The sequence below is a fragment of the Synchiropus splendidus genome, chromosome 12 (assembly GCF_027744825.2).
Source record: "Synchiropus splendidus isolate RoL2022-P1 chromosome 12, RoL_Sspl_1.0, whole genome shotgun sequence".
In the NCBI taxonomy this organism is placed as follows: Eukaryota; Metazoa; Chordata; class Actinopteri; order Syngnathiformes; family Callionymidae; genus Synchiropus; species Synchiropus splendidus.
Genome location: NC_071345.1, coordinates 18,869,428 through 18,890,804, shown reverse-complemented (window position 1 = coordinate 18,890,804; position 21,377 = coordinate 18,869,428). Strand labels below are relative to the sequence as shown.

Genomic DNA, 21,377 nt, shown 5'->3' with positions numbered 1-21,377 from the left:
TAGCAGCAACTAGCAGTGGGTCAAAGGAAGTCACAGCGTTGACCGACTGATGGATGTCATTGAGCACTTTCACTTTCTTTGTTGCAATTTTTCTGATCCTCAGAGAGAGTAGGTGAAAGGTTCAAGGAAAGGATAAAGTATTCTAGCATTTAGAGTCAAGTGTCTCTCAGTTTGAATCAAACAAGAGCCAAAAGGTGCAGAATTTTATTGACAAATAAATGCAACAATTATTTTTCACAGCAGCAACAGTTCCCAGCTTCTGTGTCCTTGAAGGACATTTCATATCCAGGAGGAAGATTTCCAAAATCTGCATCTGGAGAAGCAGACATGTGTGTTTACACAGACCAGAAGCCCCCGATGGCTAGTTGAAAAAAGCACAACCACATTTATTGGGCTCCTGAAACACGTGAGCCTCCGATCCGGCTCCAGATGGCCGACTGATTCCAGATCAGTCGTTTTAAGACCATTCAAGAGGCAACATGTTTTCTGGGCGATTTACAGATCGACACATCAAAGTATGAGCCAGCACAAGTTTCACAGCACACTCAGCAGTGGAGGGAAAACAATATTAAGTCGGATATTCACTTGGTTGTTTCTTCAAAACCATGTTTTCTTTGGAAGAACTCCCCGTCTAGATGACGCGACATCCAGTGCATCCAGTTATTCAGGAAGGTTTGAGTAAAGGCAGTTGAACCCTGACCACACACCAAACACTTTTGTACGAGCCAAGCAGAGAACTCACAACATCTACATATCAACACACAGCTGAAATGGATTAATAAAAATATATATATATCTATCAACTGTTTGTCTTCTGGACTAGCAATGCAAACCATCTCTGCAATGTATCTACCACACATGGAAGTGAAACAGAGATGACCAGTGACTAACAGGAAAGTCACATTGGTGGTATGTGTGTGTGCGACATCTTGTCAGTGCATGCCATGTGTGAAATCACAATATGTTGTGTAGAATTAAGTGTACTGTACACTGGAGAGGCAGTGAGGTGCGAACGTTTCACTGGGCTTTCGGTAACATCGGCTCCACTCGGCAGGATCCAGGGAATGTTTTCAAGCAGCATTGGTGGGCTGGGACGGGGGAGACGGCTTTGGTGGGGCGCTGACACTGTCGTCATACGGAGGAATGAGCACCTGGAAACCACACAACAATAGTGGTTTAGTTCAGTTGAGAGGCTGCGCTGTAATAGCCAGCAGGGACGTTTAAATCATGGGAGGGAAGTGCAAGTTAGACGTTACATGAAGGATTAAATCTCTCTTTCTGTTTTCACAGGAACACTGTTGGGCCAATTACATGCCTCATCCTGTGACCGTGTAAAACTTATCCAACAGGAAAACATCTAGGAAGTAGAAACTTTTAGTTTTATTTAATTCTATTTAATATAAGTACATTGACACTCTCCCTATGGACAGAGCATGCTAATTTTCAACTTTCTGAAAAATGACTTAAAATAAAAAATACAAATCACGCTTTTTTTTTTTTTTAAAGAAAACACAATTACAAAATTTGAGCAACAATTCCAAAAACAAAAGAGCCATTACAAAATGGTAGTTCAGTTATATAAACAGAAGCACAAGAGATGCTATTTTCCAACACTAGCCAGTAGGAGGCCTTGGTAAAACAGGGCATAGCATCAACGGTATGGAAGGAAATGGAAATGGGAATTCTAAAAATGCAAACATAGATATTCTAAAATGTGTCGTCATCATTTTATAATGATAACAGCAGTGCATTGGCAACAATTAAATGATCCATATTTACACATATCAGCAATGATGCTGTGCTTTTAACCAGTATTTTAACCCATAATTCAGTTAAATGCATTTGCGTCAGTCAGAGTGGCTGCTGTTCCATCCACTGAGCCCTTTCACAGAAAATTCTGACTGACCAATGTTGTGCACCTGGGATCCATGCCATCACCCTGGTTGGAGGTGTGTGTGTTTGTTTGAGTGGAGCTCCATCTGTTTATCAGGTTGAGGTCTGGGAGCAAATCCGGATCATGTCATTTATCCTCAGATGGAGTTGAAATCCATTTCAAAAGTAGTTTGAAGTGTACCAACACGGTATGACGTGAAAAAGACATGAATTCCTAAAAGAAAATGAAGCATGTGAAAGTATCTTTCATGATAGGATACAAAAAAGATCTACAAAACAATGCGTTGAGCTGCTGGACTTGACCTTTCGACCTGAGCGTAAAGGGTCGTGCAGCTGCCCTCAATGCTTGGCAGATCACTGAAGCAACACCAGCATGTGTGCGAGTCGCACACAGAAGAAGCTTTGAGTCAATACAGACCCACTTTGCTCTGAGAAAGTAAATCACTCTGATCTGTTTAGACAGACGCGGCTGTTAAAACACAGTCGGAGCAGCTTCTGCTTGTGATTAGCTCCTCCTTGCTGATCAATATGTCCCAGCTGACTAGTGTTTTACTGGAGTGAGCAGAAATCGAAGCAACATAATCCTCTCTTAACAGCATGTGTTGCACTGTGTGTGTGTGTCCAGTCAGTCAATGTGTGACCAGTTCAAAAGACAAAAGAGATTACTTTGAGGGATGTTCTTCTGTGGGCGTGAAGGGCAATAACGCTCACAAAAGAAGCACCTCACAAAAATGGAATCGATGACTTCGATGACATTCAACCATGCAGGACATCCGTATTCAGGATCTCAAGATACTACTTTGTTTCCATGAAAAGAGTGTTAAAAGAGCGACATTCACATGAGAATGCAGCCAGCCTGGTGAACAACAGCCCGGTTAAAAGTTGAGTCACAATCCGCGACAAAGACACGCCACAGTACAGGACAGAGGACAGTGACCTCACTGTTTCTTCTCAAGAGCAAAGGATGAAACAGATGCAATGAACTCCTCATCAGTGGTTCTGCTTATCTCATTTTAAGTAAAATAAATGTAAGATTTGGACTTGGACTCATTTTTAGCTAGGGGTTTTCTTCAGCAATAAGAGAGATGCTGACTGTGTGTGTTTGTAAACATTCAGGATCCATATGGAAGTCATTACCTGACCTTTGACCTCACAACTCGATAATTAAATTGTAGCTAACTGAAAGTAACAAAGCTGCTGGTGACCGCTGCTCCACTCTGATGCAAAATACAGCTGCTCAGACCACGCTGCTGTCGAGCTGCTGCTTTTACTGCTGCCGGTGACGTCAGTGGGCGACGTGTTTAAGACGTTACAGCAGCACAGGAACTCCAGTTCAGACACTACGCTTGTTAATACAGTCACTTTAAAAAGTGTTATTTTAACAGAGATGTAAAATTGGCGCTATAAAAAAGGTGTCACAAGTCCGAAATAGGAAGTCAAATTTTTTATGTCTATTCAGGAGGAAAAGAGAAAATTATCATTATTATACACAGAGTCTGCGGTGAGTTAAGCTCCACAACAGACGGAATGAAGAAAATGAATCTGAATGGGAAACCATACTAGTTAGGACGTGAGTAGTATTTGGCTCACCCTTACAGAAATAAGGCAGAGATACATGTTACTGCAGCTTATTCAAAGATGGCAACATAAATTTGAGGGGAGTACCCTGAACTATGGACAGCGCACATGAAATAAAGGACCCAACACCTGTCAAACCCGTCACCTGTGATGGGTGCCGGCAGATGTCCCAGTGTGAGTGCACACTCTGCCCCTGGTCTGGATGGACACGTGTGTAATGTTTTAACCAGAATGATCTTTCCACCCTTGGTCCCGGCTTCCTGGTGTAAGAGCACCCCAGACCACAGCCAAACCGTGGACTTCCTCACTCTCACTTAGAGAAAACGCTGGTGCCACCAGTGGAACCCCTGGTCACTCCCTGCTCTAAGATGGGCAGCTTTAGGACTAGACATTGTTTCACCTTTGTATTTTTAAAGCTCATCCATTGAAAATGAAACTTGGTGAAAACTTTGATTTGGTCAGGAGTAAATGTGGTGAATTGTTTTCAGGTGTATTGATGCACTTTTGTCCTCGCCCCTCCCTTTTGTGTTTCTGGCTTCACACAGCTGAAACCCATTGGCTAATCAACACACCTGTGTGATGGAAACTTATTATTATTGTTCAGACTTATGGAAAGCCACAGGTGAAGGCTGCCTCATTGTTTTTGCTTGTACCATTCCTCCTTGTTTTCAGAACTCTGAGTGCAGACTGAGCTTCTCACAGATGCTCAAGGTAGTTGCTACATTCTTGTTTGTTATCTTCAATGTTGTTGTCTACTTCTGTGGACTTGTTTTCTCACTCTCTTTGCAAAGATTTTCCAATAAAAAAATGTAGTCAGGAAGTCAGGAAAATCCACAACCCCTGATCTACCTCAAGGTTCACATCTGTAATAGCTGAAGAGTTTGTGTTAATGTTTACAATAAGCGGAACAGCTGTTGCCAAAAGAGCAGCACCAGAGTTCACAGGCGCAACTGCTGACATTGCACTAACGTGACTGAGTTGATCTGGATGCGTTTTGAGATGTCTAATAAACTTGGCGCTTGTTTACGTTGGAAAACCCAGGACATTTGCAGTCAGTTTCAAAACAAATTTGAGGCAAAATTTCAGGGCAAAATAATATTGCAAAGCACCCAAACACAGATAGTTGTCACTTTTCTCTCCTTCTTTAAACTTGCGTCACCGATTACTTACAACGTTCTTCATCTTATGGTTAGACAAACAGGTTTACGTGCTCCCTGGCACCATTAGAACATCCAGCTGTCATGCAGCGATTCAGCATGTCTCAATTGATACTGAAGCTAAGAGCTTTTTCACCAACTGGACCTACACCCAAGTGACGTCACAAAGACTTCTCACTCTGTGCAACACTGTTGTGAATTTGGTTCACTTAGAACTAGTTTTATATTGATGTAGGATTGTAATTCAACAGAACCAATTTTGCAGCTCATATATGATCATTTGATATTGCATATTTATGCATTGTTTCAGAGGCACAAGTGCTGAAGAAAACGTTGGCTTTGTCAGCCAAACTCGGCCTGTTGCATACCAGACAAGACACAACCTCTGGTCTAAAGGTTGGACACCAACACTTGGTACACGGGATCCAGGGCTTTCCACCAAACTCTAGGCTACCTTTGTAAATCAGTGAGACTTAACAGTGGCCGTGATGTCTTACCGTCGTGTCATTGGTGGTCACGTACAGAAGGACTTCGGCCGACCCTCGGCCGCACACGTATCTGTAGCAGTTCCACACACAAGCTATCAGGTAGGCCTGGAGGAAACGGGGAGAGGCAGATTGGTCACCCAAAAACCTCACTATACTTCACATCTATATCGAAAGGCGCTCTAAAATAAAACTGGGCCATCGGGTCCACAGGGAGCTGTGGAGCTTTGTTTCTCATTCACCAGTTCTTCATTTTCAACCTCAAAAACACAAATCACCACCAGAGAGGTGGAACCTGAGTCTGCATCTCCTGAAGTGAGTCCGGTACCATCTGCTGACTAAGAGCTGACGCCTGCAAATACAGAGTTTCTTTGAAGGATCAGACGGCTCTGTGCTTTATAATCATGGTCAGATCATTTTCCTCACAGTGACGTGTAATTTCATCATTCAATTTCACTTGCCTTCGTCACTGCCTTAACGTCGGGTGTGAGTGATAGATGAGCCATAATTTATTAGAAAAGGAGGCATAAATCACCACAGCAGGAGGGAAACAACAACAAATCACTGTCACTCTGCAACGTTGGCACTGAATCATTTATGAGAGATTCTGTGGACTTAAGTCCCCTCATAAAATTTGACTAGACTTCTGTATGTTAATATAGTGCAAACGCAGAATAAATATAATTGTTTTTGTTTTTTGTTTGTTTTTTGTTTCATAAAAAAATAAATACTAACAGAGGAGCTGTCGCAACACTGCACCAAACCATTTCTCAGGAAGTGCCTCGCACTATAAACTTCATAAAGGCGCTTAACCCTTTCACAACATGACTGCCAGAGATTCAAATTCTTCAAAACCAGAGACTTAACTGCTCCATCTGAACAAACAACTGATGTATAACGACAAAATGAGAGACATCAACATCATACCTGACCTATAAAATGCCAGAATTATCTTCTTTTAATAACACTAAAACGTGATGAGACAAACAAATTTTGATAACTCCAAAGAAACTGGGCTCAAAGGTTGATGATCTATGCTGCGAGTTACGGTTGTGAGAAGGTTACTTAACTCTTTATTGATGATACTGTTTGCTGAGTTGGCTGTTTTTTATGTTACAAACGTGGTGAAGTGAATTTACTTCAGTTGTGAGTGCGAGTCGCACTGAAAACCACACACATAGCTTATGTGTGTGGTTCATGTTCAAACTGTTATGATACAGTCAAAAAGTCACAGTTGAATAACTGCCACGTACTGAAACTGTAACCTGTGCCTGCACAGTTTAACAACTCATAACAACAATAAACCTGGGTGACATATAGATGATATTTACTATAGTCCCAAACATCCTGGGGGTCATGATGTCAGTCACATGAACACACAGCCCCAGTCCCCTGCGTTCTGGGAGTTGCTTTCTGTAATTTATATCCTAAACTTTTGTGGAGTTACAGTAATTTGAAACACACTTTTAACTCCCATCTGCATTTATTAATGCATTACTCTTACGTACTATTTGTATTATTAACTTGTGCTGGGACTTTCAGATGTATTTCATTTGTCTCTGATTTCAGTTCTACAGAGGAAGGAAGTACATTCATTTACAAATAAAGAAGGAGAAACCCTAGGCAAGGCTTAATTCCTGATTCAACAGTCCACAGCTGGACTGACAGAGAGAGCACAGTAAATACCTTGAAGGCCAGAATACAGCTGATGAAGAGCAGCACCAGGAGGACCAGACACACGTTACTGAGAGCCGCGATCTCCTCCTTGTAGGGGAAGTTGTCGGGCTGCAGAGGGAGAGGGACCAACAACACACAAGGCACCGATGATTGGAGATCGCACAGCTGCTGAAGGTCTCCACTGAGAGATGAGCGTCTGAGGGCCGCTCTGTCAAGTGTCCTACCAGCTGCTGCAAGTAGTCCTGGACCGTGTTCGGGTAGACGACGATGCTCACCGCTACCAGCGTGTTGAGGGCGAAGTCGAATATTTGGTAGCAGAAGAAGGGGATGATCCAGGCGGCTCGTAGCTGGAGGACAATTGTCAACAGGGTGAGAGTTCATCTGACGCTTCTCTCAAAGTACTACAAGGACTGATGGAGGTGGAGAGTGAAAAGGTCCTGCGCTGAGAGTCATGCAATCAAAACAAGGCCTCAGAACTGTCCTTGCCTCATTCTCATGCAGCAGTATTGAAATCCATCCAGTGTCTCGCTAATCTACCTTTGAACTGTTCAACTTGCGGGCGAATACTGAGGCTCATGTTTTTTCTATTTGGCTCATACAAAGGCAAGTGAAATGTGATTTCAGTTTACCTTGTAGGCTCCATACGTGGCCATCCCACAGATGAGGATCATGAGCAGGGAGATGGCCGAGGCGATGCACATGTCTGGAACACAGGGAGGGAGAGTCACGGTGAGCTACAGTCGCTCACTCTGAACCATCATGAAACGTGAGCAGCAGCTCCTTCAGGGCAAGTGAAGTGGAGTCGAAAGAATCGGATTGGATTTCTGATCAGAACGTCTCACAGGTGCTTGATTGGATTGTGCTGAAGGGAGTCTGGAGTTGTGGACCTTCAACACAGTCTTCTATTGGCTTTGTGTCAAGCAATCTGTGGAGATTCCACATCACTTCTGTAGAAATAACGGTTGGGAGACACACATGTGATCCAACCAAAGCTGGGAACCAGTCGTGACTTCAGTCTGTCAGACATGTTGGTGACACACTGTTGTCAGCAGGACTGGCAGCAGCCGGCACCACCTGCAGGTCTGGCTCTAATCCTCTGACACAGTGACGGCATGTGGATCAACTGCTCTTAGGCTCCTGGTGTGGTCCAGACACACTGGCCCAGTCCACCTGCACGCCGATGCCAAGTGCAGAGCTGAGCAGCAGGCTGACTTCAGAGGGGCAGCTTTGGCTTTCCTGGCACTCACTGACTTCACCTAGTCTCATAAACAAGTCAGTGTTGTTAGTCTTACACCACATTACAACGTAAAAGAAGGGATGTTTGGCATCACTACTCTGGGTGGTTGAGTACGGAGAAATATTTCTCATTATGGACACCACCTCAACTTGCTCCATCCGATGAGCACCGGCAGACGACCTACTCTGAGTCTCTCCCAGATGACAGAGCAACCGATTCCAGTGTTTGCTGATTGGATGAATTTGTGGCACCAAGTGACCAGATCATGTATGTGATTGGCTGAGGGGCACTTTTTCCATCATGTCATCCACAGCAAGCTGTTTCCTCCAAACATGACTCACATTCAGTTGGTTCAATTGGTCAGCTGGTTGTGGTGCACTGAGACTCTCTTGTGTTCAAAGCAGTAACTATTAATGATGATTTATCAAAATGGTAAATATAATGTTCTTTAACGCCCCATCTGACTTGTGAGTCAGTAGGATAGTATTAACAATTGTGTGATATAGCTGGCCATTCTCTTTATACAACACAGCCCTGACAAGAAGCCAGTAGTCAGTAAGGGAGCGGAGATCAAGGGACAGTCAGACTCACGGTGTAGCACTGATACTTACTGGCGTCGTCCATGACGTCCAGGTCATTGGCCAGCTCGGCACTGGTCAGATGGTACTTGTCAGGATCACTGAGCGCAGTGAGCAGGATGAGCAGCACCACAGCATTGATGAGCTTAGGGAGGAAGGGCAGATGGGCAGATCAAGCAGCAGCAGTGTGGCCAAGCAAAGTGTGGAGACATGATCCTCACAAGCAAATGTGATGTAGTTTGCAAGGATCGGACATTGGCGCAGATGAGTCACACAATCATGATGGAAAATTCCCTGCCGCCTGATACAGGAACCCGCTGCCTAAGGGGCTCACTAATTTATTCATTGGAGGTTTTTTCCACGTGAGGTGGTTTGTTGACTATCGTCCACACATTTGACACCACACACGCCCCCGAAACATACCGCAATATCACATACTCAGGTGACAATGAGCGTTCAATCTTTGCTGTGTAACAGGAATATCGACACATGGTCTGATGCGATGTGGCGAAGATGGGTTCGATGTAGACACCGTGGTGCTGATGTGATGAGTGTGTGTGACAGGCGGCGCTCACCATGTACCAGATGCCCAGGATGATGGTTCCAGTGCGGACATGACAGCAGAGGCAGCAGCTGGAGGAGAACCAGCGGTCCCACGGCGAGATCATCATCGTGTCAGCTTCGCCTCCGCAGCGAAGGTGGAAGAGAAGACGCCTCCGGACGGAGCAGTTTCACACGGAGAAATGACGGTGACCACAGCGGTACTTATCATCGTCAGCGGCTTAACCGCCAAACAGCGCGTCAAGTGCGCAGTCAGTATAAAGAGCAACTTCCGGTTTCTAAATAAATGTATTCGTCCGTTCGTATTCGTTAGTTTCTATCAACAATTACAATTTATTGGTGAAATTCGTATCGAGTATTGACGTTTACATAAACGACTCGTGCATATATTCAGCTGAATGTTTTCATTCTGTTGTTGTAGCTGCGCTTTTATTGTGAAAGAAGCAAACTAGTTTGACTAAGTGAAGGCAGCTTGACACGTGGCATTTGAACTCCAGCTGATAAACAAGGGTCTTGAGCAGATTAGACTTGGTGATGTCAGATAACACCAGAAAGTTGCAAAGGAATGACTCAGAGGGTGAAGTCACGCATCTTCCTTTGAAGAGGTATCCCTGCAAGGAAAGATGTGGCAGTGGTCTGGTGCTGGACCAGTCGGTGGCCTAAGAAATGCAAGTGTTCTTTAAAGAAAAGAACTGGCTTCCTTTAAGTTGACGATGTGTTAGATGAATTAATGCAACCCTCTCAAGACATTAGAAATGACAGGTTTATTTTTCAAGCATCTTCAAAGAGCTGTTAATGAACGTGTCACTACATTAAGGAGCAACACAGATGTGGATCTACCGTTTGTATATGACGTCAACAAAAGTCGGCATCATCTCTTGGTTTTACATATGGCTTCAGCTTTCTTTTATTACAAACAGGTTTTTACAAAAGATTCTTTTGAATCGACCACAGTTGAAAATCACGGAGACGGTTCAGCGGCGAAGCTAGAGGGCCTCAGAGTCACAGAGGGTCAGAAGACAGAGCCACGCCAGACACAAGATGAAGCAGGTCAGAAGAAATGTAGGTCATCACAGATATTTAGGCAATTTAAAATCAAGAGTTACAAAGCAGACATGTTTCCCTTTACAGCATTCAATAATGCTCATGTCCATTTTGTCACAACTGTTTACGTCCCGTTGAGTGTCCAAGTTGACCACAACATTGAATCTGGAGAACCGTCTCAGCGGTGAAGACGCTGATGAGCGAGTCCGATGTCCCAGTGTGTCGGGGAGGGGGGGAACCATCCGCTCCGGTCAGAAGCCACAACCGTACATTTCTAAACATGATCAGTATTTACTATTCTAATTTCTACAAGACAGTTCCTTCAGTTAATTGATTCAGTGGAATTAAGGACAGAGGCAGAAGACTGAAAATTCATTCACAGCGGATGACGTTGGATCGCACGGCGCCTTGATCATCGTGGCCGGCGCACGCGCGCCGTATGTATAAAAACTTGTTCTCCAGACAGGTTTGGGCGAGAGCCCCTGACAGAGTCTCAGGCCAAAGTTCTTCTCTGAAAAGGTGTTGCATATCAGACAGGATATCAAGTCTTTGCATACGATGGTCCGCAGGCTGGGCTGCCTCATGTCTCTCTCCTGACCTTCTTCTTCTTTGCAGGCTTGGGCGGTTGGCTCTCCTCAGCTTTTTCTGAGGAAAGAGGAGAACCTCATGATCCAAATCTCACATGGTGCTTGCAGACTGCACACAATCAACACCCACTTTGCTGCACTGGAGCAGGACAGTTGTTCTGCTTGGCAGTTGGTTCTCCATCAGTTGGTTTCTGTGGCACTTGTGTGACTGCGGGCTTCTGGGATATGTGTTCCTTCACTGGTCGTTCAGCTTTTGCCTGGGTGTTTCACCACGCGTCAGTTTACGTTCAATAAAACAACAAAAGCTGCATGGGAGCAGCGCTGACCTCAACAGCTGCTTTGACATGCTGGACGGTGGCGTTTTTTTCCTGAGCAGATGGTGGCTGCTTTTTCACCGGGGCAGCAGGTTCCTCCTTCTTCTCTGGCACATCACCCTGCACAGACGACCGCGGCTCAACCTACAGCTGTCGTCTGACGTCAAGCTTGACCTCTGAACTTCACCACTATCCACTGAATTGTGTTGTGAGACTGTGCGTGAGTGCGCCGTTACCTGTCCGGAGACCCCTCCTTCTTCTGCAGCCTTCTTCTTCTTCTTCTTTTTCTTTTTTGTTTTGGCTGCTCCATCAGCAGAATTGTCTCCATTATCTTTATCTTCATCATTATCCTTTAAAAAGGAGAAAATAAGAAGACTTGGTAAAATGTATTTTGTCAGTAATGTTCAAAAGCAAAGCCTTGGTCTCACGAAAAACGCGTCTCTTCATGTTCAGTCATTTCCCAGCCAATTTCCAAAACATGACCCACAAAGACACACTCCACAGTAAACAATGTGGCTCATAGAGGGTAGTCCCCTACACACACAGCACCGAAGCACTGGAGTTATGCAATTTTTGTCAGTTTTTTTTCCAGTAAAGATGCATAATTTTGTCAATATTGCCATTATGATAATCACAGTTTTACCGAACAGAAGGCAGTATCTAGAGCTTTAAAGCTAATATGGCAGCTGCAGCATAGATATGCTGAGCTTTGAGAGGTATGGGGTCATGAAATGCTTGAGGTCTTATTGTTTCTTCAATGGGATTATACATTTATGCAGTGTTGCCACAGTTACTTTGAAAAAGTAATCAGACTACTGATTACTCCCTCAAAAAGCAACTTAGTTACTTTACTGATTACTTGAATTCATAAGTAACTAAGTTAGATTACAAGTTACATTTGGCAGTCGACTACAGCTCTCATCGCCTAAACAATATCTTTAATTTAATTTTGAGGTTGGAGTTCTTGGGGGTCCATTGTTTTTCCATGTTTGTTGTTGCTTTGACACATTGGAGTAAAAATCACACAGAAAAAGCAACAAGTATGAAAAAAGTGATATATTGTAATTTATATAAGAAAATGTATTATTTTACTTTTTTTTTTAACTGCAAGGCAAAAGTTTAGTAAGTCTCAGTGTGTCACGACTCCTGTTGGCCACCTGGATTAGTTGCACTTAAGTGGCTGCTGTTACTGCCTCTACGCTCCATCGCACAGGAGGATCATTTTATTTCTGACTTTCAAGAGAAAATGCAACATCAGTACCATTTCTTCATGCACCAAAGAAAAAAGTATCTACAAAAGTCTAAAAATCTATCATAAGTGTCGTTTAACTTGACCTGTGAAGAGGATTAAAAAAAAAAACAAAAAAAACTGGTACATAGTCTGCACTTTTGACACATTCACTACTATAGCAGACAAGAATTCAAAGAAGTGGCTGTATTTTCAGCCAGAACCGTGCATCTCTCTCACTCACTCTTACTGGCATCATTTACACACGCACGCACGCACGCACGCACGCACGCACGCACGCACGCACGCACGCACGCACGCACGCACGCACGCACGCACGCACACATTTATTACTCCTAATAAATGATTAGAACACAAGTGTTGAAACATCTGATTTGTACTTTTACATGAGTGCTTGTGATGAGGTGGGAGAAAGTTCAGGCTAAATCCCCAAGAGGCTGCGTTTTTTCACAAGTCTACTTACAGCGGCTGAAACAAGCAGATTAGCCTTCACCTGCTCGTGGTTAGTCTGCTCCTTAACCAGTGGGGGTTGGAGCAGGGTGGGCTCCTCATAGTTCCCCCATGCTTCTGATGGGGCGTTCCAGTCCGAGCTGGGGTCAACTGCGCCGCCATCTGGAAGAGAAAACAACGATGGTGAGAACCGGAGGAGAACCGAAGCGGCACCATGTTCAGAAGAAGCTGGAGGGATCTAAGAAACGCACTGATTCCAGACCACTCGTCGTCCACTCGGGGCTGACTGAGCCAGGTCAGGTCATTCACAGGCTGAGACTCTGCACAGACAGGGCAGGTCAGAAACTGCACCACCTAGTGGTGCCAGCCTCATTTCTCTCATGAAAGACATGGAACTTACCAGACGCAACACCCAGCTTGGAGAAGGACACCAGGCCCAGGTCGGCAGGCTGCATCCCCCGGTCGATCACAGTCCACGACTCTGAAACATAGCAAACGTTCAGCGCAACATGTCACCATCATGTGGAGGTGTTAGAACGACACAATTCCAATTAACCCATCTTATGAAGTAGTAGTAGTTGCACTACTAATACTAAGCCACTGCAACATCTTCAAATACATTCATGCGTTTTGTTTACATTGATCCTTTTTTTTTTTTTTTTTTTTTTAACCAAGTTACTATTAATTGACGGGGCTTGGATTGTTTTTGTAGCCTTCACCACACGACACAGAAAAGCAGTGGTGAGGATCAAGAACAAAAACAGTGGCTGCACTAAAAGAGTGAATGGCTCTTCAATTGTGAAGCTACAGCATCTTCTTCCTCTGCATTTTATTTAAGCTTTTTTTTTTTTTTTAAACACAGGAAAGAGACCAAAAATAATATCAAAATAAATCCTACACTCCAGGGAAATATCCTGTACCATCTAAACCCCCAATAATGGTTATAAGGCAGGGTTTGTACTATGTGTAAACTATCGTGGTGCCTCGCTATGACAATGAGAGACGCCATACCTGCAGAATAATGACCGTTTTTCCTTAAAATATGTGTACACATTTCAACAAGCAGTTAAAACTTAACGCATCATTCAGGTGAAGGTCATTATGGTGATTTTCTGTGGGGGGGTTTTCGGACCTAGGAAGAGGCGGACCATGTGAGGATGGCAGCAGACTGGATTAAAAACAAAACCATCGTGTGCATGATAAGCTGCTAACATTAACAGTAGGGATGACGCAACAATATGATTACCATCAATATCTCCTCCCCACAGTGATGGTGGCTCTCTGTTGCCTGTCCACGGGACCATCTTGGGAGTGACGTTGTGAGACGGAACCTTCACTGCCCTCTTGGTGACAGCAGCAGAAACCACAGCAGGAGTCTCACTGCTGTTTGTCGTCACTGAGAAACACGAGACAATTGATTTTCAGTCAGATCCACTCATCCTTTACAAAACAACATGAAATATGGAGGTCACATGTTGTGATGGTGGATGGGAATGTAAGTGAACAAGTACCTTGAGGAACAGCAGTGTCAACCTTCTCAGCCTTTTGTTTAGATTCTCCTGAAACAGAACTGCATTGTTAAAGAGAGGCAACATGGAAATACGTACTGGGCAAAGATTCTTAACTGGCGGCCTGACAACGATCACCTTCGGGACATACATTTATAGTACCTGACAGTCAAGAAGCCACCTCAACACAGCAGCAAGTTGAAAACAAAGGGGTCGGACCGAACTGCTCAGCATCAACCACAGAATGCCTTACTATCACAAGGGGCTCGCTCATGCTTTTCCATGCTCTAAGTGTTATCTACAGAGTTAGAAAGATTCGCCACTATAAAATATACTGCAAGTATGACAGTGAGAGAAAGATCTTCATCCATTTTTAAGTAATTAGCTTCAATTTCATCTGGAGTGCCACCAAGGATCCATGTAAATACCTCCACCGCTGCACCAATGTCATGGAGCAACAATTACACTCTTCCTGAGCGATGAACAAGCATGTTTTTCACTGTGAAGTAGTTTCCTGATGACCCCAATCCAAAGGCTCAGCAGACCCGTGGTCCACAAGGTTCTATGGAGACCCACTCATGCTCCATCAAGTAGCTTTTCCAATGATGGCTTCTAGAGCTGAGCTTTTATGTCCATCAGAATCTTTCAAAGATTCCTCCTCTGTAGCTGCTATCACAAAAGTAAATACAATGCTCTTGCAACACATTTTTGAGCAGCTACAGGGTTCACCAGGCCCCCCTACACTGGAAAAATCCCAGAACACGGAGCGATTACAGCTTAAGACAAGTGAAACATGACTCCCAACCTCAGCTCTCCCAAACTGCCAGTTGAGTAGGACTGCACCTTTTAATGGAGGATCTAAAGGAGGACCATGAAGGATGTACAATGCACTCTGCTTTTGTGTTCCCCATCAAAAATCCTACATATTGCTGCCCCCACATCCCAATCTGAGACACCACTGATGCTGGGGAAAAAAATCTTTTTTTTTCAAAGGAAAACTATTCCGGCAAGGGAGATTTTGTAAACTAAATAAGACTTTGAAAACATAAAATGTATTTTAATGTTTCATACATTTTCCATACAAAGACACTGAGTATGCAAGATGAGATTACAGAAGAAAAAAAGGACTACAGGGCCCCTTTAACAACCTGAGCCACATCTAAACGTACCACTCCTAGCTCACCTTTTTTCTTTTTCTGGCTTGGGGCAGGGGCTGGTGCTGCAGAAACCTTGGTCTGCTCTGGTGGAGCACTCGCAAGAGAGTCTCCTCCACCTGGACTGGCCGAGCCATCGCTGGAGTTCTTGTCCTTCTTGCGTTGCTCACGCTTCTCCTTGTTGCTGACCTTGGTCTCCCATGTGCCTGAAACCAGGGCAGATATAGTCGTGGAATTCAGCAGGAGCTCTTTGCGGAATTAGAGGGGATATATGGTATGGATTAGGTAGGTTGAATTCCTAAGACGTTACTCAATGAGTTTGCAAGCCACCTTAAGGTTGGATGTCGAATGGAAACGTTTAGATCCACATTTGTGCAAATAAAATGTCTGAATGTGTGAATGAAAAACAAGGTAAAATAGGACTTGTATAACTTTATCAATCCATGGGTGTCTGAGGAGGAAAGATCTATTTAATGCGTGTTCCGTGAAAATGGGAAACAATTTGTTTTATTTTTATAAGTTCTCATTCGTCTAACAGTTCAGTTTTTTGGCTTTTATTGTGGATTGATTGTGGATAGGAGTGGATGAGTGGGAATGAAACAGGAATGACGTGGCAGGATGACAATGACAGCAGCAGAGTTTGTGGATTGGAAAAGTGGGCGAAGTGGTGCCGACAGTCTGTTTGAACACAAGAAGACTTTCTTTCCAAATACCAGCCTGTTGTGTACTTTTACATTGCAAACTTCAACGTCATTGACCCATATACACTTCAACAGGAGTGCTTGCCATAAAGCGGAAGATAATAAAAACTGCCTCAAAATTGCCAAAAAAGTACCACCAAAGTGGTATACACTTTGGTATTCTATTTATATAATAGATTGTGTGTGTATATATATACACCAAAGTCTAACTAATATTTGACTTGCATTGTCAGCAGGGCCATCATTACAGCACTTAATTGTTGCTGGCTGGTTGTATTTCAATAAATGCAGGACAAAACATTCCAAAACAAGAATGAAAAGAACATATAGAACGACAACATTATACCTTCTTCTGGTTCTTTCCCATCTGCAGTCCCAGACTTTGTCTCCTTGGCAACCTGTTTGGCTTTCTTCTTGGACTTCTTTACCTGAAAGGATGGCCAATACAAGATCAAATCCAAGTAGCTCAGCAAATGCGTATGTAATAGAGGTTCGACTCAAAAAATGTATATAATGAATTTTGAAATTTTATAATTTACCATGATTAATCACATTTCAAATGTAAGCCGAATCTGCGCACTTGCGCTTAAACATGTGCTTCAGTGAAATCTTGGCAATGTTTTTGTTTTTCCATTTAAATTTTCCAGTACAATCTTATTTTGTCTCCTTCATCATGGATGTTTTGGTTACGACATCACGTGGTATAATGTGGTGCACTAAAAATTCTAGCACTGAAAAATGTGAAAGAAAGTTTGCACACGATTCATCAGTGTTAAGTGAATTGATGACTTCCATTTCTCCATACTTAATTGAAATTAATCTCCACAAGCCTTACGTATGTATGTATGTATGTATGTATGTATGTATGTATTGTATGTATGTAAATGCATGAATGTCAAGTAAGCCGACAGAGGGGAAGGCACCTGAAACACCAGTCGATCAACTCCGCACTCTCAAAGCTGTCTATTAATAAGTAAAGCCACATATCTAGTCCAACACACGCTGGCATCTCAGGTTTCACTTTACTACACATCCTTCTCATTGATAACCCTGGCTGCACAGACAAGTGAGTTCCAAAAAGGTGCTTAAAAGGTGAGCAGATGGGAGCTCCGCATAACACGAGATGGTGTGGTGCAAGGCCTCACAGTCTCCTTCTTTTTCTGCTGCATCTGCAGGTTAAACAGTGAAACCTAACACTGACAGCTGGTCTGCTCAGATCACTGCAGCCCCACACCGGAGGGAAGCGTGGTCCCGTCCCATTCTCCACTAGGTGTTTGACAATGTACCTGTGGACCATGGCGGTTGACTGGAGAGGAGCTGACACTTGCCTCTGCAGCCTTATCGGTCTTGGTTTCAGGAGGGGGCGGTTGGTGATGTGGCACTCGCTCGTCAGGAACTATGGCCTCCTCCTGTGATTCAGCCACGGCCCTCCCGTTCGGCTGGGCCTTCTAAAGTCACACAAAACGGAAGAAAAATAAGATCTTCAGAATTAAATACAGACACTCGGCATCTGTGAACAGCTCGCCACTTGAAATCCAGGCACCAAACGCGTCACCGGCCATTACGTTCAACTGTCACCGGCGGCTTAGCTTTGACAGCTAGTCGTGCTAACGGTTCATGGCTGGGTGACATTTACGCACCTTCTCCGCTTTCTTCTTCTTTTTCTTTGGCTCCTCGGATTTAACGGGTTTGGCCAAACCTCGCTTTAGCTCATTAACTTCGTCCGAAGGGTTCGGCACCGGTCGTTTCTTGAAGAGCGCTCGGAAGAGCGAGGCCCACAGGACGACCATCAGCACGAGTCCAGAGCACGCCGCTAACAGCAGCGCCCATGGCGGGATGAGCTCAGGCTTCAGTCCGAGGTCCACGCCGAGCTCCGTGCGCAGCACGTCCAGTCCACGGGTGACCATCTCATTCAGGCGGCTGCTCAGCTGCCTGACCTGCTGAGAGGCGGCGTCCTGCCACTGCTCCATGGATCCGCTTCAAGACAACAGGCCACTTAGATACGAGTCGTTCTCTGTGCTCGCTAAAAATAACGGAGCGATTCCGACATGATGGAAGAAACTTCAGCGTTCCCGCATCCACTCCAACACGGACTCAAGCAGTCCGCGGCCTACCTGAAGAAACGCTCCGGTCAATTCAGCTGGCTAGACCAGACGGAGAGCGGCCGCTGTCACACCACACGCTCCCACCACATCCACAATGATCCGCCAGAGCGAGACTCAAGCAGGTTCACCTCATATGGCTCCGTTGGACTGGAGCAGGAACGATGCGTTCAAGGACAGTTGGGGAAAAAAGCCTGTCGGCATCGCCAAACAGTAGTGGATAGTCTCATAATTTTAAACCAGTATTGAATTATGTCATCTAAATAGCCCAAGTGAAGGGAATTAGCTCAATTACAAATCGATGTATAAATTTTAAAAATCAATTTTAACGTCATTATTATATGCGTACACTGAACCATTAATATTTTTGCTCAGTAATAGTATATTTTTTAAGTAAATAGATGAGGCACAAAATATGCTTCTGATTCATCATCCATGAAAAAATGCATTTTATATCGTAACGTCCCTCAACGCATCAGTACTCTGTGGCAGTATTCGTGTAAGGGGAGGGGCAATAATGTGCACGTTGCGCATTGGTCAACTGCTTCAGTTCAAATATAATCGTCTTCAAGTTGTACAGTAACGACAGGGGGAGCTATTCCCTGCTTGCATTGTTCATCGTCTGACGTCGATCATTAGGGGATCAGATGAATAATTTTAGTAACGTTCAACGTTAATGAGGTATTGAGGTACACCTCAATAAAACAAAGGTTTTATCTGCCTTGCTATTGAGAGGTAATTGTGTGTTTGGGAGCGGTCTGTCTTTTGATACCACACAAGAGATGAGGTTTATTAAGTGTGTGACCTGCTGCATGCAAATTCAAATGAAACCAAATCCAGAGGCATGGAAGAAAACGAAGACTGCCACAGCAACAGTCTGAAATGACGTGCAAGTGCTGCGACAAACAGAAGATGCATGCATCAAGTTAATCTATAGCAGGGCTGAGCAATCTGGTCCTCCACAGGCCAGGGTGCTGCAGGTTTTTTGTGCCAATCGATCAAGCGCACACACAGTTTAACCAGTGAGGTTTCAGATCAAACTTGATCCACAAAATACCAGCGTTACCGTCAGTGCCCATCTTGTAATTCATGAAACAAATCAAACAACCAGACAAATTCAACACTGGATTGTTTATTTGCATCCAAGTTTATTCTCAAATTCCCTACTCCCCCTGTACAAGGAAAAAAAAGACTTTTCAGAAAGGCAGCAGTGAACTGTCAGTGATAGTACTTTTCTCGGGAGGGAATACTTCATCACAGTGTATCCTTTTTTTAATTACCTATACTGCTGTCATCTTTGGCTGGGTTTCGGCAGACGGCTTACTGACAAACCAAATTCTTGGGAAGCAAAGATTTGTGCCAATGGAGCGAGAGGCTTTACATTTTACAGTGCCAATGCAGGAATGTTCTGGACTGTATACTTCCACATCATTAACACAAAAGAAAAAAAAATACAATAAAAATGAAATAAAATAGCTTGTTTGTGTTCACAACACAAACAAATATTACCACCTGGGGAGATAACGACAGTATGTCGAATTTCTTAAAATTGTATAGACAAAAAATAACTCTACAAAAACTGAGCTAGGTAAATATTACACAACAGTAAACATGTTAATTCTTTTGAACCCATCTGTCGACCCGCTACACAAAACCAAAGTTCTTGGTTTTAATGGCTAGCAGGAGTTTCTGTTTGAGTATTTGTTTTGAAGAGTAGAGTGGCACGTAGAGACGTGAGATGCAGGTATTGGCCGTGGGCAGGTGTTGGTCGTCTGGAGGCCTAATAGTGATCGAGGGCATGGGCTGGAACCCCTCCTCGCTGGCCGGCAGAGACGGGCTGGAAGTCCAGAAGTAGACCTGAAAAGAAAACATTTTATCCAAAGTGCTACAATTCTGCCACCCAGGGAAAGACAGGACAGCTGCTGATGCAAGCGTATCTGACAAACCTGGGCCATCATCACAACACAAATGTGATGAGTCATGTGAAGTAGTCTCACTTTTCTTCAAACTGATGACTTAAAATGTGGGAGTTTTGCCTAAAGCAGGCACAAGCAGCCCCTCCAGAATGTAATGGGCATTTTTCATTGTTGCTGCCAAAAATGCCTGATTTTGGGGCTTTAAAAAAAAAATGCAGTCAAAGTTGCACATAACAACATGACAGGACCTAAATTAAATCAACTTGCCTAAGGCTGCAAAGATTGTTACAAAATATGCTGTGTGAAAAGCAACAGCCATTTCAAGCACAAAGAATCCCCCTCCCCACAAACAAAAATAAATAAATGCGTAAATAGTTGAAGTGCCTCAGCAGGATTTCCTTGAGGGACTTCCTTGCCTTTGCAAACAGGTTATCTGCAGTGATTACTAAAGCCAACAGATGGCGTCATTAATGATACTACAGTGCATTGACTAAAGAGAGGCGCCATCTACACGTAAATAAAATGACTGACTCCGCCAGTTTGTCTGATGCCGTGTTTGTTTACATGGCTACTGAGACATTACCACTTGGCTACTGAGTGTCACGCATGTCAACACTGCACCATTTCCAACAAAAGTGAATCAGAGTTCCACCCACACATGCTTGGAGTGGAAGTTCAGGATTTAGTGGCACACTCACTAATGCACGGGTCAGGGATAATTTTTGTTCAACAGATAAACAAACCAGCACCCATTTATGTGTCATCACTGTCCACAATTCAGAGAAATTACAAGCAGACTTACTAGATCTTGCCTCTCTGTCATGCTCATCTTCTCAACTATAGACCAAAACCAGCGCTTGAACTGTAGTAGTTTGTCTGCATTCTCCCCTGTTGGATTAACAAGCACAAATCAGACTCTGAACCACAGATGTATACCATAAAAACCAACACAAGAGAAGGAATGAAAATCTGCCGAAACTGGAACGGACAATCGTACCTGACTCGTCGTTGAAAGATGTGAAGCTGATGAGCATCTGCACGTTCACTTCTCCACAGCCATTGACCAGTAACCTGAAGTCCTCTGCTGTCAAGTCCTCCAGGGCATTTTTCGGAAGAACATCTAATAAACCCTTTCTCATTGCCTGGACAGACAAAGAAACACTTGCATAAGTACACGATTCAGCTG

At 43.9% G+C, this 21,377-nt stretch overlaps 3 protein-coding genes across 13 annotated transcripts in view; all 3 read right to left on the bottom strand.

The window, feature by feature from the left end:
- Window positions 1-190: 190 nt before the first annotated feature.
- LOC128768824 (lysosomal-associated transmembrane protein 4B-like) lies at window positions 191-9,388 on the bottom strand. 2 transcript variants are annotated; one of them, XM_053882026.1, is made up of 7 exons: window positions 9,181-9,388; window positions 8,639-8,750; window positions 7,420-7,493; window positions 7,015-7,137; window positions 6,800-6,898; window positions 5,126-5,221; window positions 191-1,151 (listed from the first exon to the last, which is right to left on the bottom strand). In XM_053882026.1, the coding sequence occupies exons 1-7, from the start codon at window positions 9,274-9,276 to the stop codon at window positions 1,071-1,073; spliced, it is 681 nt and encodes a 226-aa protein (XP_053738001.1). In that variant the 5' UTR covers window positions 9,277-9,388; the 3' UTR covers window positions 191-1,070. The 2 variants fall into 2 exon arrangements, with proteins under 2 accessions (XP_053738001.1, XP_053738000.1); XM_053882025.1 differs by having other exon boundaries at window positions 6,800-6,918; window positions 7,017-7,137.
- Window positions 9,389-9,896: 508 nt separating this feature from the next.
- LOC128768665 (protein LYRIC-like) lies at window positions 9,897-18,431 on the bottom strand. 6 transcript variants are annotated; one of them, XM_053881681.1, is made up of 14 exons: window positions 18,288-18,431; window positions 17,814-18,150; window positions 17,460-17,621; window positions 16,520-16,601; window positions 15,502-15,678; window positions 14,322-14,369; window positions 14,057-14,206; window positions 13,211-13,291; window positions 13,062-13,130; window positions 12,824-12,972; window positions 11,348-11,461; window positions 11,124-11,231; window positions 10,928-11,054; window positions 9,898-10,855 (listed from the first exon to the last, which is right to left on the bottom strand). In XM_053881681.1, the coding sequence occupies exons 2-14, from the start codon at window positions 18,141-18,143 to the stop codon at window positions 10,791-10,793; spliced, it is 1,662 nt and encodes a 553-aa protein (XP_053737656.1). In that variant the 5' UTR covers window positions 18,144-18,150; window positions 18,288-18,431; the 3' UTR covers window positions 9,898-10,790. The 6 variants fall into 6 exon arrangements, with proteins under 6 accessions (XP_053737657.1, XP_053737660.1, XP_053737656.1 ...); XM_053881682.1 differs by having other exon boundaries at window positions 9,897-10,855; window positions 12,854-12,972; window positions 17,814-18,425; XM_053881680.1 differs by having other exon boundaries at window positions 17,814-18,425.
- Window positions 18,432-19,387: 956 nt separating this feature from the next.
- ubr5 (ubiquitin protein ligase E3 component n-recognin 5) overlaps window positions 19,388-21,377 on the bottom strand; it is a 34,329-nt gene continuing 32,339 nt past the window's right edge. For all 5 annotated transcript variants that reach the window (XM_053880896.1, XM_053880898.1, XM_053880895.1 and 2 more), the window contains exons 56-58: window positions 21,189-21,333; window positions 20,994-21,079; window positions 19,388-20,132 (exon numbers count right to left, since the gene is read on the bottom strand). In XM_053880896.1, the coding sequence (XP_053736871.1) occupies window positions 19,920-20,132; window positions 20,994-21,079; window positions 21,189-21,333 (444 nt within the window). In that variant the 3' untranslated portion in view covers window positions 19,388-19,919. The remainder of the gene's footprint in view (window positions 20,133-20,993; window positions 21,080-21,188; window positions 21,334-21,377) is intronic.

What these genes read in the sequence shown, in the direction of transcription:
- LOC128768665 (XM_053881681.1), bottom strand. Translation starts at nt 18,143, where the DNA reads ATGGAGCAGTGGCAGGACGCCGCCTCTCAGCAGGTCAGGCAGCTGAGC. An exon ending in AAGCCAGAAAAAGAAAAAAG is followed by an intron (nt 14,370 to 15,501) that starts GTGAGCTAGGAG and finishes GTTCTGTTTCAG; the next exon opens with GAGAATCTAAACAAAAGGCT. An exon ending in ATGTCAAAGCAGCTGTTGAG is followed by an intron (nt 11,055 to 11,123) that starts GTCAGCGCTGCT and finishes TGAAACACCCAG; the next exon opens with GCAAAAGCTGAACGACCAGT.
- LOC128768824 (XM_053882025.1), bottom strand. Translation starts at nt 9,276, where the DNA reads ATGATGATCTCGCCGTGGGACCGCTGGTTCTCCTCCAGCTGCTGCCTC. An exon ending in CCAGGACTACTTGCAGCAGC is followed by an intron (nt 6,919 to 7,016) that starts TGGTAGGACACT and finishes CTTGTGTGTTGT; the next exon opens with TGGTCCCTCTCCCTCTGCAG. An exon ending in TGACCACCAATGACACGACG is followed by an intron (nt 1,152 to 5,125) that starts GTAAGACATCAC and finishes TGTGGTTTCCAG; the next exon opens with GTGCTCATTCCTCCGTATGA.